Source organism: Peromyscus leucopus, chromosome 14 (genome assembly GCF_004664715.2).
Source record: "Peromyscus leucopus breed LL Stock chromosome 14, UCI_PerLeu_2.1, whole genome shotgun sequence".
NCBI lineage: Eukaryota > Metazoa > Chordata > Mammalia > Rodentia > Cricetidae > Peromyscus > Peromyscus leucopus.
Window position 1 is genome coordinate 1,250,885 of NC_051075.1, and position 12,445 is coordinate 1,263,329.

General features: G+C 40.3%; 1 protein-coding gene across 5 annotated transcripts in view; it reads right to left on the reverse strand.

The window, feature by feature from the left end:
- Nucleotides 1-1,069: 1,069 nt before the first annotated feature.
- Pik3cg (phosphatidylinositol-4,5-bisphosphate 3-kinase catalytic subunit gamma) overlaps nt 1,070-12,445 on the reverse strand; it is a 34,199-nt gene continuing 22,823 nt past the window's right edge. For all 5 annotated transcript variants that reach the window (XM_028891749.2, XM_028891750.2, XM_028891752.2 and 2 more), the window contains exon 11: nt 1,070-2,622. In XM_028891749.2, the coding sequence (XP_028747582.1) occupies nt 2,344-2,622 (279 nt within the window). In that variant the 3' untranslated portion in view covers nt 1,070-2,343. The remainder of the gene's footprint in view (nt 2,623-12,445) is intronic.

Sequence of the window (12,445 nt, forward strand, 5' to 3'; positions counted from 1 at the left end):
AGGAATTGATCATTTGCAAGAACTATGTGAAGGAAGCACACATGTGAAGGTGAGTTTTGCTTATCTGCAAGTCTAGAGTTGAAATCACATTCTTTGGAGAATGGAAGAACGAAACCCAGTGTGTGGTGTCATGTATTCCAGCTCTATGAAAAAGCTGGCTCGTTTGAAGAACTAATTTGTATGCATGTGTGTCAAAAGCTAAATATAGATACACTCTGTAATTGTTTTTATCATCAAGATGATCATTTCAGCAACTCAAATGAAAGGCAAAGTCTGTGCAAAGTCTGCATGGCTCTTCTTTGGAAGCACAGGAATGGCTTCTGGTTGGAACTGGTATGCACCATTCTTCCTGCTCTTAGATTAGCAGGAATTTTGGTCTGGAAATGCCATAAAACACCTAACCTCCATTCATAGAGAGAATATAACTTCAGCACAGGGCATGGCCCTCTGCACAGGAGACAGCACGATTTTAAAGGGGTTAGCAGCCAGGAATGAGGAGTATTTTTGTAGATAGATAGCTATGAGCCACAGAAGGCCCAGTGAGCAAGGAGGGTTATCTGTACCTTCATGGGCCGCATAAGGCTTCTTCTCCTGCATGTATATTAGATTCAACTCAAGTACTTAGAATACTATGCCCAGGCTCATCCCACACTAATGAGATTATAATGTACTGAAAGTGGGATGGTTTAAAAATGCAAGGGCATTTTTAAAGTGTCCCTGATGATTCTTATTTGAAGCAGAACTAGGTGCTACTTGGCTTCTGCAAACACAAAAGAAAGATTGGACTCCATCTATGTGAAGTGTCTATTTTGAAAATTTAAAAATCAGAAAAAGTTGTATCTGATTGTATTCAAATATGGACACCAATGACATAGTGATGATATGCAAAGCAGTTATACAGAACCCATAGCCCAGGGAGCTCATGATCTGTGAAGCACGTCTCCTTCGAGAAGGAGGCATAACACGGGCACTCTGCCAGGGACCTCCAGGGAGCTTAGTCCCGTGGGACACGTATCTCCCGTCCGCTATTATTGACATAATTGTTCATGTCACACGGACGACACTGGAGTTGGTGTGGCAGTTCTTTATATGGAATTAATGACAGGTAAAGATATTTGATTAAATAATTTACTGATCTCTTTCTAAGGCAGATCAACGCTAATAACAAAAAAACATAATAGTTGAGAAATGAGAAAATGCTTTAAAGGAAGATGGTTCAGTGGTCTCCAGGATGCCTCAATTTTTAAAAGTCAAGTCCTTTAAGTTGGAAAATGAATATGCAAGTAAGTGTGTTATAAGCTTAGAATACATTAGATAGCAACTATCTTTTTCCATTAAAAATAAAAAACTGTTCAGATTCAGAATGTAAAATTAAAACATTTAGAAACTAATATTTTCTGGAACCCATCTTTTAGTAATATACTTTTTAAAAAATCCATGGAACAGCTCCACAAATAAGTGCCTATAATTCCCATAAGCCTAGAGCAGACTTTCTTTTTCAAGTCATTTGAGTTGTTGGGAAAAACTGTCCTTAAAGATTTCTCAAGTCCAGGACTAAGTGCAGGAGATGGCAAGGCAGGAAGAAGGGAGATGGGGTAAGGGGAAAGATGAGTGTGCAGGCATCGAACGGTCCTTTAGTCACTTCCTGTTTCTGTGCCAGAGGAGATGACACTCCGGGAAAAGGTCTTACCTCCATTTTTCATATCCATAACCATAGAGCTACCCCAGCAGGGGAGGCCAAGGCTCAAGCTCGAAGTGTGCTTTCAGCATCTGCGCATCCCAGCTGCACACTGTGAGACTAATTGCTGAGGGCACTCAGAAGGCAACTGGCACTCCCTGCTTCTAGCATATCCCCAGCATCTGTGGGCAGAGGGGCTGCTTAGAAACACCTTTTAAAGAGTGCTGCAGAGCTGAGCAGTGCTTGCACCCTTTTCTATCAGGAGCTGAAAGAACACTAGAAAGCCAAAATGATAGTAAACACACGTGGCAACAGGCATCACCAATTATTCTACTAAAGAACCTCCAGAGACACTCAGTATAAGATCATCAGGCATAATAAGCAAGTCGCCAGGCTATTTAAACTTAGAATGTTCACCAACATTATGGAGTCTGAGAGGGAAAAGAAAAACAGCAAAGAAGCTGCAAGCTGAATATTTAACCAAACCATCATTAATGCCAACGTTTTTTCCTCTGGTGAAGAGTTCAGCTGGGGAAAAAAACTGTATTTCCAAAGTGCCAGTGTTCAGAGTGTCCTACTGCATTTTAAATTTAAGTCTGATGACTGACACATGCTAATTTCAAAGCTTTTGAACACAAAATTGCTTTTGGCTCTAGCACCGAATATTAAGCGGAGTGTTTCTCTCCTTGTTTGATGCCAAGAACGAGATGTAGGAACCAGTTAAACTGCACCGTCCATCCTTTGTCTCTGCAAACTTCAATCTGATCAAGGAAATACTTCTTAGCATCCTCCTCATTTTTCCCCACTGTGAGGGCATCCCGGATATATTCAATGTCTTCTTTGCTTGTTAACTGGGGCATTCCTGTCATCAGCATCATGGAGAACAGGATGATCAGCAGGTTTGTGTGATGGCGAAGAGCTAGATAAGCCCTGACACAGACATCCTGGACAAAGGAGAAAAAGATGCTATTATCAATGTCCCAGCTGAAGCTGAAGTGCTCTGGGTTGATGGTGCCTTTGTCTGTGATCAGGGGAGTTTCTGAAGAACATTAAGCTGGCTGTGCTAGAATTTACATGTTACTGTTCATGCAAAGAACTCTTTGTGAACAAGGCAGGTCTCTGCTTCAGGTGAAAAACGTGGCAAGAACATAAACTACTTTTATAATCTTGTAAACATATCAGTGTGTTACAGCTAGTGTGCTCAAGGAAAACTGACAGGCTCAGACAAGTCTCATGCTATTTGTTAGTGTATATTTCAGATTAAAGATCTTTCTTAGGAAATTAAGGGTAGAAACACCTGTCTTATCTAAAGAGGTATAAGTTGCTGTGAAATAATCCTTCTGTACACTGTGAATATGTATTATTCTCTTTGGTTAATAAAAAGCTGACAGGCTAGTAGTGAGGCAGGAAGTATAGGTGGAACAGCCAGACACAGAGGAGAATGAGGGGAGAGTCAGGGGAACACCAGCCAGCCACTGAGGAAGCAAGATATATAGAAAATGAAGTAACAAGCCATGAGCAATGTGGCAAAGCATAAATAGAAATATGGGTTAATTTAAGTATAAGAGTTATCTAATAACAAGCCTGAGCTATTGGCTGAGCATTTATAATTAATATAAGCCTCTGTGTGGTAATTTGGAAATGACTCCTAGGACAAGAAAACTCTGCCTACATATGGTGCTCAAATGTTTGGCAAGAATTTCCACAGGAAACACGAGAAAGCTTAAAAAAGGTTCTAAATGCATAGAAACAGAGACAAACACAACTTCCTAGTCTTACAGTCTCATGCCAGCTGCAATGCAGAGATGCATCTCCCTAGAGCTGCCTGTGATATGGAGCTGGCCACCAATGACCATGAGCTAAGCAACATGGTGGGTTCCTGAAGTCTCTCACATGGGCCTCAGTACAGAGAAGCTTCTCCCAGCCACTACTTGTGGGCTTGAGAGCTCTATCAGCATGCTGCATGGTGGGTTTAGCACTTTTTCTCATGCAGACAAAAAAGGTTACAGATATGCAGTAAAGACAGATTCAGATGGAAAAAGCCTCTAAACAGGTTACAGTGTGTTTAAAAATATATGTAGGCTTGGGAGAGAAAAAAAAGGGTAGTACTTTAAAAAGGAATAAAATAATAAAAAAATAATAATCCACATAAAGATGGGAAATACACAGAGAGTCTGGATCCTGTATGTTATTGTGTTGTCTTTAAATTTTTTTTGGCTGTTAAGAGACATTGGATTATGAAAAAGACATTGATTATGCTAGATTCAAGCAACCTATATATTTAAAAAAAATATCTTGACCTCAAAATTTAAGTCAAAAGGTGTGTTACTTTGGGGGAGAGGTTATACTTTTATCTCCACAGGAAATGAAAGGCTATAGATTTATTCTGGGTTAAGAAAAATTAAGTTTGATTGAGGAAGACCCCCTGAAAAAATCTGGCTACAAATATAAAGAAAAACAACCTAAAAGAACTACAAGACACATTATGTATATTTTACCTGCTCAAACATAAAACAAAAAATCATTTTTAACTGATTTAGGTACAATGCAAGTCTATTATACTTGTATTAATGCAGATATGTATGTTGCCTTTAAAAGTTTATGCATTTTCAGAATAAGGGGACTAGACACCAATGAAAACAAATGTCCCAGGTGACCCAGCATCTCAAAATGCCTCTGTTACAGTTTCCTCAGAATTTTGTATCCAGAATAGCTTCAAGGCTGCTTGTTGAGGTGATCCAGCCTCACAGAATACTCCAGTTAGAATTTGACCAGAATCCTGAATTTTCTCAGGTTCCCCTAAAGATTACCAGTGCCCCCAATCATTAGGAAATAGTCTAGAAAACTATGCCCACATTCTCAAAAAAATGGGTTATGGATATTTATTATCATTTAAGGGGGGTTGGTTACAAGTTGTTACTGATAATGGTTAGAAAAAAAGCTGAATAAAGGAGATTAATTTCAGGGATCTTGTTTTAAAAAGAAAAGGGGGAATATAGAAATAATAGGATGAAAAGGTAGATTATTAAATCTACTTTAATCCAAAAAACTATTAATCTTAAATATTTTACATTGATATGGATTTTGGTTTATTGATACAAATTTAAAGTTAATTTTGTTATACTGTATGTATATTTCTACTCCTGTTTAAGGTTTTGTGTTTATGCAGCTCATTAAAAAATATAATGTATAATTAAAAAATGCAGATTAATAGTCATCTATATTAGTCAAACTTATAGTCATACCAGGTATGTTTTCAAGGTCATACACAGATATATTTAAGTAGATGGTCTTCAAATACCTCAAAGACTTACAGAATATGACATTTAATGTAATCAATAATATAAGGCTTTTCATGACAGTGAGACATATCTGCTCTTGGCAGCACCAATCTACTTCAGAGAAGACGATGGGCATCAAAGAAACTCTATATGGAATTTGTTTTCTTTATGGCAAAAACTAGCCATGTGGGCAAAGAAACTGCCCTTGCCTCAATTGCTAACAGATACTGTCCAAACTGGACCAGCAGGATACATAAAAGGCACCTGCCAGACTTTGCCAAGACAAGGTAGGACAGTTCTTAAAAATTCCCTGCTTCACAGGAAAGTCTGTCAGACATTCTAGGCCTGTAGAACAGAGTTGGATGCCCCAACATTGCAGAGGAACTTTAGGTGACTGTCCAGACAGCCTGATTTCCCTGTCATTAGGTTACATTTCAACTTTCCGGGGTCTTTGATGGAATTGAAGACTAGATAGTTATAGTTACAGTTTTCCTTAGTTATGATAAACTTTGAACTCACAAAGTTAAGATACATGATAGAGTATTTTCTTTAATTTTGCCAAATACAAAGAAAAACTAGATATTGTACCTATATTCTTACTTAATAACTGTTTTGTCATATATAGTTTTACTATGTTAAGGTTAAAACCTTCCTTTTTAATTAGACAAAAAGGGAGAAATGCTGTGAAATAATCCTTCTGTACACTGTGAATATGTATTACTCTCATTGGTTAATAAAAAGCTGAAAGTCCGGTAGCCAGGCAGGGAGTATATGCAGGACACCCAGACACAGAGGACTCTGGGAGGAAGATGGGTAGAGTCAGGGAGATGCCAGCCAGCTGCCAAGGAAGCAGGACATATAGAAAATGAAGTAATTAGCCATGAGCCATGTGGCAAAGCATAGATAAGAAATATGGGTTAATTTAAGTATAAGACTTAGCTAGTAACAAACCTGAGCTATTGTCTGAGCATTTATAAGTAATATTAATCCTCTGGGTCAGTTATTTGGGAGCAGGCAGTTGGGACAGGAAAACTCCAACTACAATTAGTCACTTTTGAACACCATATTGGAATCAATAAACTTTATGTAAGCGAAAGTAATGTTTGCCAAGAGTTAATGAAATTAATCCAAAGAAATGCAGGAAATATGTTGAATTTAGATCTCATATTTTTCTTTTACATTTTGTTGTACTTTAAGAAACAGATGAATTTGCTTTTCACCATCTGATTTTCTAAATTGTTGAATGAACTTAGAAATTTTAATACAAATTCCCAACAGTGAGTGAAAGAGAGTGCTTTAAAACTGATGGCTAGTCAAGCATGGCAACTTATACCTGCTATCCCAGCACTCTGGAGGCTGAGGCAGGGAGAGTTCGAGGTAAGCCTTGGGTAGAGAGTAAGCTCCATGTAAGCCTGGCCTAGAGTGAGATCGTGCTCAAGAAACCAAAAGAAAGGAAGGAAGAAAAGAAGGAAAGAAGGAAGGGAAGGAGGGAGGAAGGAAGGAAGGAAGGGAGGAAAGAAGAAAGGGGGAGGGAGGGAGGAGGGATGGAAAAAGAAAGGAAGGGAGGGAGGGAGGGACGGAGGGAGGGGGAGGGAGTGTCAATCAAAGGCTGTTGCCTCCATAAACACCTTTGGAGCAGGAGACGAGTCATGCCTACCTATTAAGCAACAGGCTGGTCTACGTCACTAAATTATTCTAAAGCATATGTAAAGGTAGAAGATGCTTATTCTTATAATCAGAACTGAACCTTAACAGCATGACCTGGAAGACAGCATGTATAGAAAACTAATGCTAATGATTATAGATATAAATATATCATATAAGATACCGAAAAAGTAAAAAACAAACAAACCCTCACACCATACTAAATAGGATCACAACCTGACTCAAAAAACAAAACAAAAAAAATTTAAAAAAAAAGGCAGAAAGAAAGAAAAATAAAGTAAGACAGAAGCATTCACAAACACGGTGGAAATGTTTTGTTCTCAATTTCTTACAGATAGAACCTGTTCATCTGTCCCAGGTGCTCAAAGGGCACAGGTGTGACTTTACAGCAGACCATATGATAACATGTAGCTGCTTTAGTGACAGGACTTAGTTGTGGTGTGCATCTCACATTTGTCAAAGCTCAGAATAGTACATATAAAATCAGTGATAATTTCTGTCTGAAATATGTTTCAAAAACTTAACTTTTAAAAGAATCTATGTGTGACATTAGTACACTTGATTTCCCAGGTGCTTGGGAGGCCCCCTGGCAGTAGGATCAGAATCCATCTCTGGTGCATGAGTGAGCTTTGTGGAGCCCACTACCTATGATGGGACACCTTGTGCAGCCTTGAGGCAGGGGGAAGGTCTTGGACTCGCCTCTGCTGGATATGCCTCCACATGGGAGGCCTTGCCTCCTTGTGGGAGGGAGTGGGGGATGGGGAGGGGAGACTGGTGGGGCAGGAGGAAGGAAGACGGGGATCTTTGATTGGTGTGTAAAATGAATGAAAAAATTTTCTTAATTAAAAAAATGGGATACAGAAAAAAAAAAAAAAGAAAGAAATTCTGCTTGTGGACAAACAATCTTGGCCATTCATTAAAAAAAAAAAAAGGATCTATATGTTTCCCCCAGACACTTCAAGAATTGAACTTTTAAAAAAGTTGGACTCTTTTTCAATTGATTTACCTATAAGAGAAAGTTTTTGAGGATATCATGCAAGGAGGTAGCAACCTCAGTGTCCCGTAATAGGAGATGGAGTAGAAGTCACCGGTTCTGAGTCTCAGAGAATGGTGCTCTAGGAGAGTAATAAACATGTAACAGCCTGTTATGAAGGAACAAAAGAATGTATGTAGTATCTTCCCGTCTTTGTCAATCAACACAAGATGGCTTCATCTGTATCTACTATTAACTCTCTCATCATTACTGCATAGACTTAGCACTTGAGAGCAGGTGTTGCTATCCTCTGAAAGGTAGAGAAAGGATTTGTTTTGGCTCACATCTTCACAGGGTGATAGTCTATCATGGCAGGTAAGACAGCAGAGCAGAAGCTTGAGGTGGCTGCTTGTTCACACTGCAGTGGACAGGAAGCAGAGAACTCAGGTTGGAATCAGAAGAAGGTATTATTTCAGAGAGCCTGTGACATGTGTCCTCTAGCTGTACCTGTGTCCTAAGGTTCTACAACTTCCCCAACAGTGCTGTTACCTGGGGCTAAGTGTTCAGACACATGCAGTTGGGGGACTTTTCAGTCTCAAACCACAACACTGTATCATTTGCATGTGGCACAGTAACCACAATTATAATAGAGGTCAGGCCTGTGTCACCCCAGACAGTGGAGGGTGGACGTGACCCAGCTCATTTTGACACAAGTAAGGTAATTTATATAAAATACAGGCACAGAAGGCTGCCCAGACTGTGGCTGCAGGGCATGCCAGTTGCCTTCCTTTCCTACCAGAACTTCTTTTCTGCTCACCATGAAGGAGGAGGCTCAAGCAGTCTGCAAAGCTTGTCTGGCTGTTCCAGCTGCAGTCCAGATTTCAACTGTCCCCTGGCAGCAGCTCCAGTACATTAGTGCTTTTGCATTCTAAATGATGCCACTGATGTCCGGAAATCATTTTCTTTGCTCATCTAACCCACTGAGGCATCTCGAGTTTCTTAGTAATTACAGAGGCTAAGTGCAGACTTCACCTCAGGCTATAGTCTCATTAATTTGCCAACTCTTATGATTTTCACACAGACTTAGGGAGATGTCTTTTGATTTGGAACCAGAGTCCATTCTGATTTTTAATTATTTTCTATCCTTATATACACTGGGGGCTCCAGGCAAATCCCCTGCTATGGGAGCCCACTGTGTGGTCAATCTCTTTTTAATGGCATATTTTCGAGGAGGAAAATTAACCCTAGGCAAAGTTATTGCCATGCCAATCCATAGGTGCTTAGTAAACACTTTCAGGTGATGATAAGTAGATTCAACTATGCCTGTGCCCAAAGAGATACATAAAGGGAAAGGAGCTGCTTCTCCTGAAGGCCACCCACCCTGATGAGTTAGCATCTTTTGGTGGATGCTGAAGAGGAACTCAGAGCCTTACGTGTGCCTGGTGAACACTATACCACACTGCATCTAGCCTGCATGAATGACCTTTGTTGGTTCTAGCTTGTTTGCCAGCTCTGATTTCACAGGCAGGCTGGCTGCAGAGACTTAGAACGTGAGAGTAGATGTTACTGCTCTTTGTTGAAGGTAGTGTGGAATGGTGGCTATCAGCAGATTCACACCTAGCTGTATAAACTCAAATTTTGTCTTTCTTATTGATAATCAGAGAAGTCATTTAATCTCTCTGGACCACAGTGTTTTCTTCATCTGTGGGATGAGGAAAATAGTAACAGCAATAGCCATTTCATGTGGCTTGGGTGAGAATTAAGTGCTATGTAACTGGTTGACTTTTACTACTAAATACAATGAAGAGTTGCATCATTGAACACACTTCTCAATGCTAAGGGCGTCATTTTCTTACGCAAACCATCTGTCCAAAATGATTCCTTAGACTATTCAGTTAGTGCTGAGGAGTGTGAGAGTGGGTGATTAGGATTTTTTACAATGTATATGGGAGGGCTGCCTTCAAACTGGCCCACTGAGGAAGGGTACATAGGATGTCACACACTGGGCATCTACAGCTGGTTCTTTTGCTTTGGGGGTCATGGTTTGATATTGTTCCACCCACCCAAGCCCCAGAAGTTTCATTTCTGTCATTTGTACTCAGTGACAATGCTTGTGAACGTGTCCTGGTCACACTACTTCAGCCCAGTGGACTGTGGCTTGAGTGGCTACAAGGATGTGGCTGGGGAGCTCAGGGGAAAACCCAGAACACAGAAGTTACTGGCTGTTGAAAGTGAGTTTTTTTTTTCTTCCAGGACTCAAACACTGTTCTTCTCATCTGCCTGTGAGAGGCTGCGTGCTATTGAGTGAAGAAGGGAGAGTCTGATTGGGGGACTTGTGTTCATAAACTACTTAATGTGGAAAACATTCCTTACCACTGAGGACATTAGCTGGAGCACTCCATTAGTAGCTAATAAACAGGTTGGGCCTGCATAGGACATGTGCTCTTGTTTTCATTGTTGTTTAAATCCCTTAATTATAGCATCTAAACCCTGAAGAAAGAGTTGTTTTTACAGGCTACCACCTCCACACATCTTGGAAACAAAGAAATTCATTACCATTTCAGAACCCAAACCTTGCATTGATTTATTAATCACCCCAGCTGCTGGTTCACTAACCCAACTGACTTTATACATGCCATCAACTAATTCTTAACCACTGAAGAGTAGTTCTAGACTGTTCAAGGTCATATGGATACTTTTTCTAACAACCCAAACCCTCCATTCTCCCCCAGAGTTGAACTGTACATGTTCACTGAAGTAAACAACTGACGTCAGAACCATGAAACAGAAACTCCAGGGCAAAATTCTGAGGCTGGGATGGGAGGGAAGAACTGACAAATGTTCATCACTGAACGAAAAAATGTTGTCTCTGCCTGCCAAAGGGACACAGTAGAGAAAAATAGTCCAGTCCAAGGCATACATTATATATATTTTAAAATAAAGGTCACTGCATTGGCCAGACAAGATTCTTAGGACTTATCTTGACAAACCAGAAAAGATTGTTGACCGGTAGACCTAACAATGCAGGAAGAAGCACTCTGTAGTGAGTCTGAAACAGAGAGAGTGTCTGACCCTTGGCAGTTCATTTATTGAGATAGAATCAGTAGCTTCATATTTATGGACTTGAACATGACTCTCAGACTAGCTGTTTCTCTCTCTCTCTCTCTCTCTCTCTCTCTCTCTCTCTCTCTCTCTCTCTCTCTCTCTGTGTGTGTGTGTGTGTGTGTGTGTGTGTGTGTGTGTGTGTGTGTGTGTGTTATGTATGTATCTTTCAGCCTTGTACCAAAAAGATTTGAGGTGATGTATTTGGATATATAAGAGCACAAATAATGTAACAAAGGTAGGTGGAAAGGGGGAAGAATTCTCAATAGGCCACAGAAAGAAACAAAACAAACAAAACAAAAACTCCCACAGGTCCCATATATTTACACCGAGTGATTTTCAACTACACCTCTAGCCAAAGGAACTATCTAATCTATTTCTCCATCCAACTTTGAGAAGTTAAAACAAAGCCAAACCTCATTTATGAGAAGCAGTGCTTTTATAGAAACTGTGGCTAATGGAAATTCCCCAGAGGATTATTGTAGAGAGCACACTCGGGAGATAATGAAACACATACCTCATAGTATTGCCACAGAGACACAGCAATCCTTTAAAAGAAACTAGACATCTAGAGAATGACTTTGTTGACATGCTGAGTAGTGTTTAAAAATACTGGAACTCTAATATCTTGGGTGTTGAATAATATTCCACGTGGGTAGAATAAGCCATAAACAGATTTATGGGTGTTCAATGCCAGGCTTTCACTCTTAGATTTGTATATTTTCCAGATTAAGTTCAACAGATAAACCAAGTCCTAAGACTATGAAAATCTCCTTTGTCTGAGGGAGATACCATATTAACATATTCAAACTCTTACTCTCTTTTGCATGCATCTTCCATGGAGAGATGGGAAATACTTACTGTAGAGGAATCTATTGCCAGCTCTGTCCATCTAATGTAATAGGTATACTTGTCATCTCCTACTTGATCCATATTAAGCATTAATTAGGGTAATTCATTCTTGACCAATTGTGTTCCAAATGACTTCTCTTTGCTCTGCTCTTCCCCTCCTTATCCAGCCCAGGGCCCTGTTTCAATTGACGCGCATTTCCTTTCCTGGCTCAGATTCCAGGACTCACTCCATAGAGATCTGTGCTGCACCCTGACTGAGCAGTTGTACTTACTATTCCTAAATACTTACTGTGTGTACTTTTCCAAGTATGTACTTGCTCATGATGTTTTTTCTGTTTGAATGTTCCTTCCCTCCCTGCATCTACCAGATAAGACGAAACTGAATTCACTCCTAAAAGCTTCCTTCTAGGAATAGCCCTCTTCTGTCTTCCAGGCAGGATTAATTGCTCCTCTGCAAACCATTCTCAGTGCATTCTTCACACAAAGTATTCCTTAGCATGGAGTGGTGCCAGCCTGTCTTCTGAGGCTCCTGTGCCTTTGCTTTGGACCACCTGTGCCCAGCACAATGTTCAACACAATACAGATAATCTGCCCTTGTGAAATGGCTGAAAGCTTTCTATGCAGAAGCCAAGTTAGGTCTTGGGCAAGATTAACTGCTTTAAAATAATAAGCAATTGGAGAGCAGAATATTTGAATGGGATTAAACTGGGCAGACCCCCTATGGCCTTTCAAGAACAATACTGGCCTGGCTCAGTGCCCTGAAGCACACACAGCAGGGGCTTAGGAAGTGCATACTGAGTCCATGTCCTGTCTTACATAGGGTGAACGCAGCTCGATGGCAACAGGATGGGGTAGGGCTGGGGACGTGCAGTCATCAGGCAACAGACACACAGG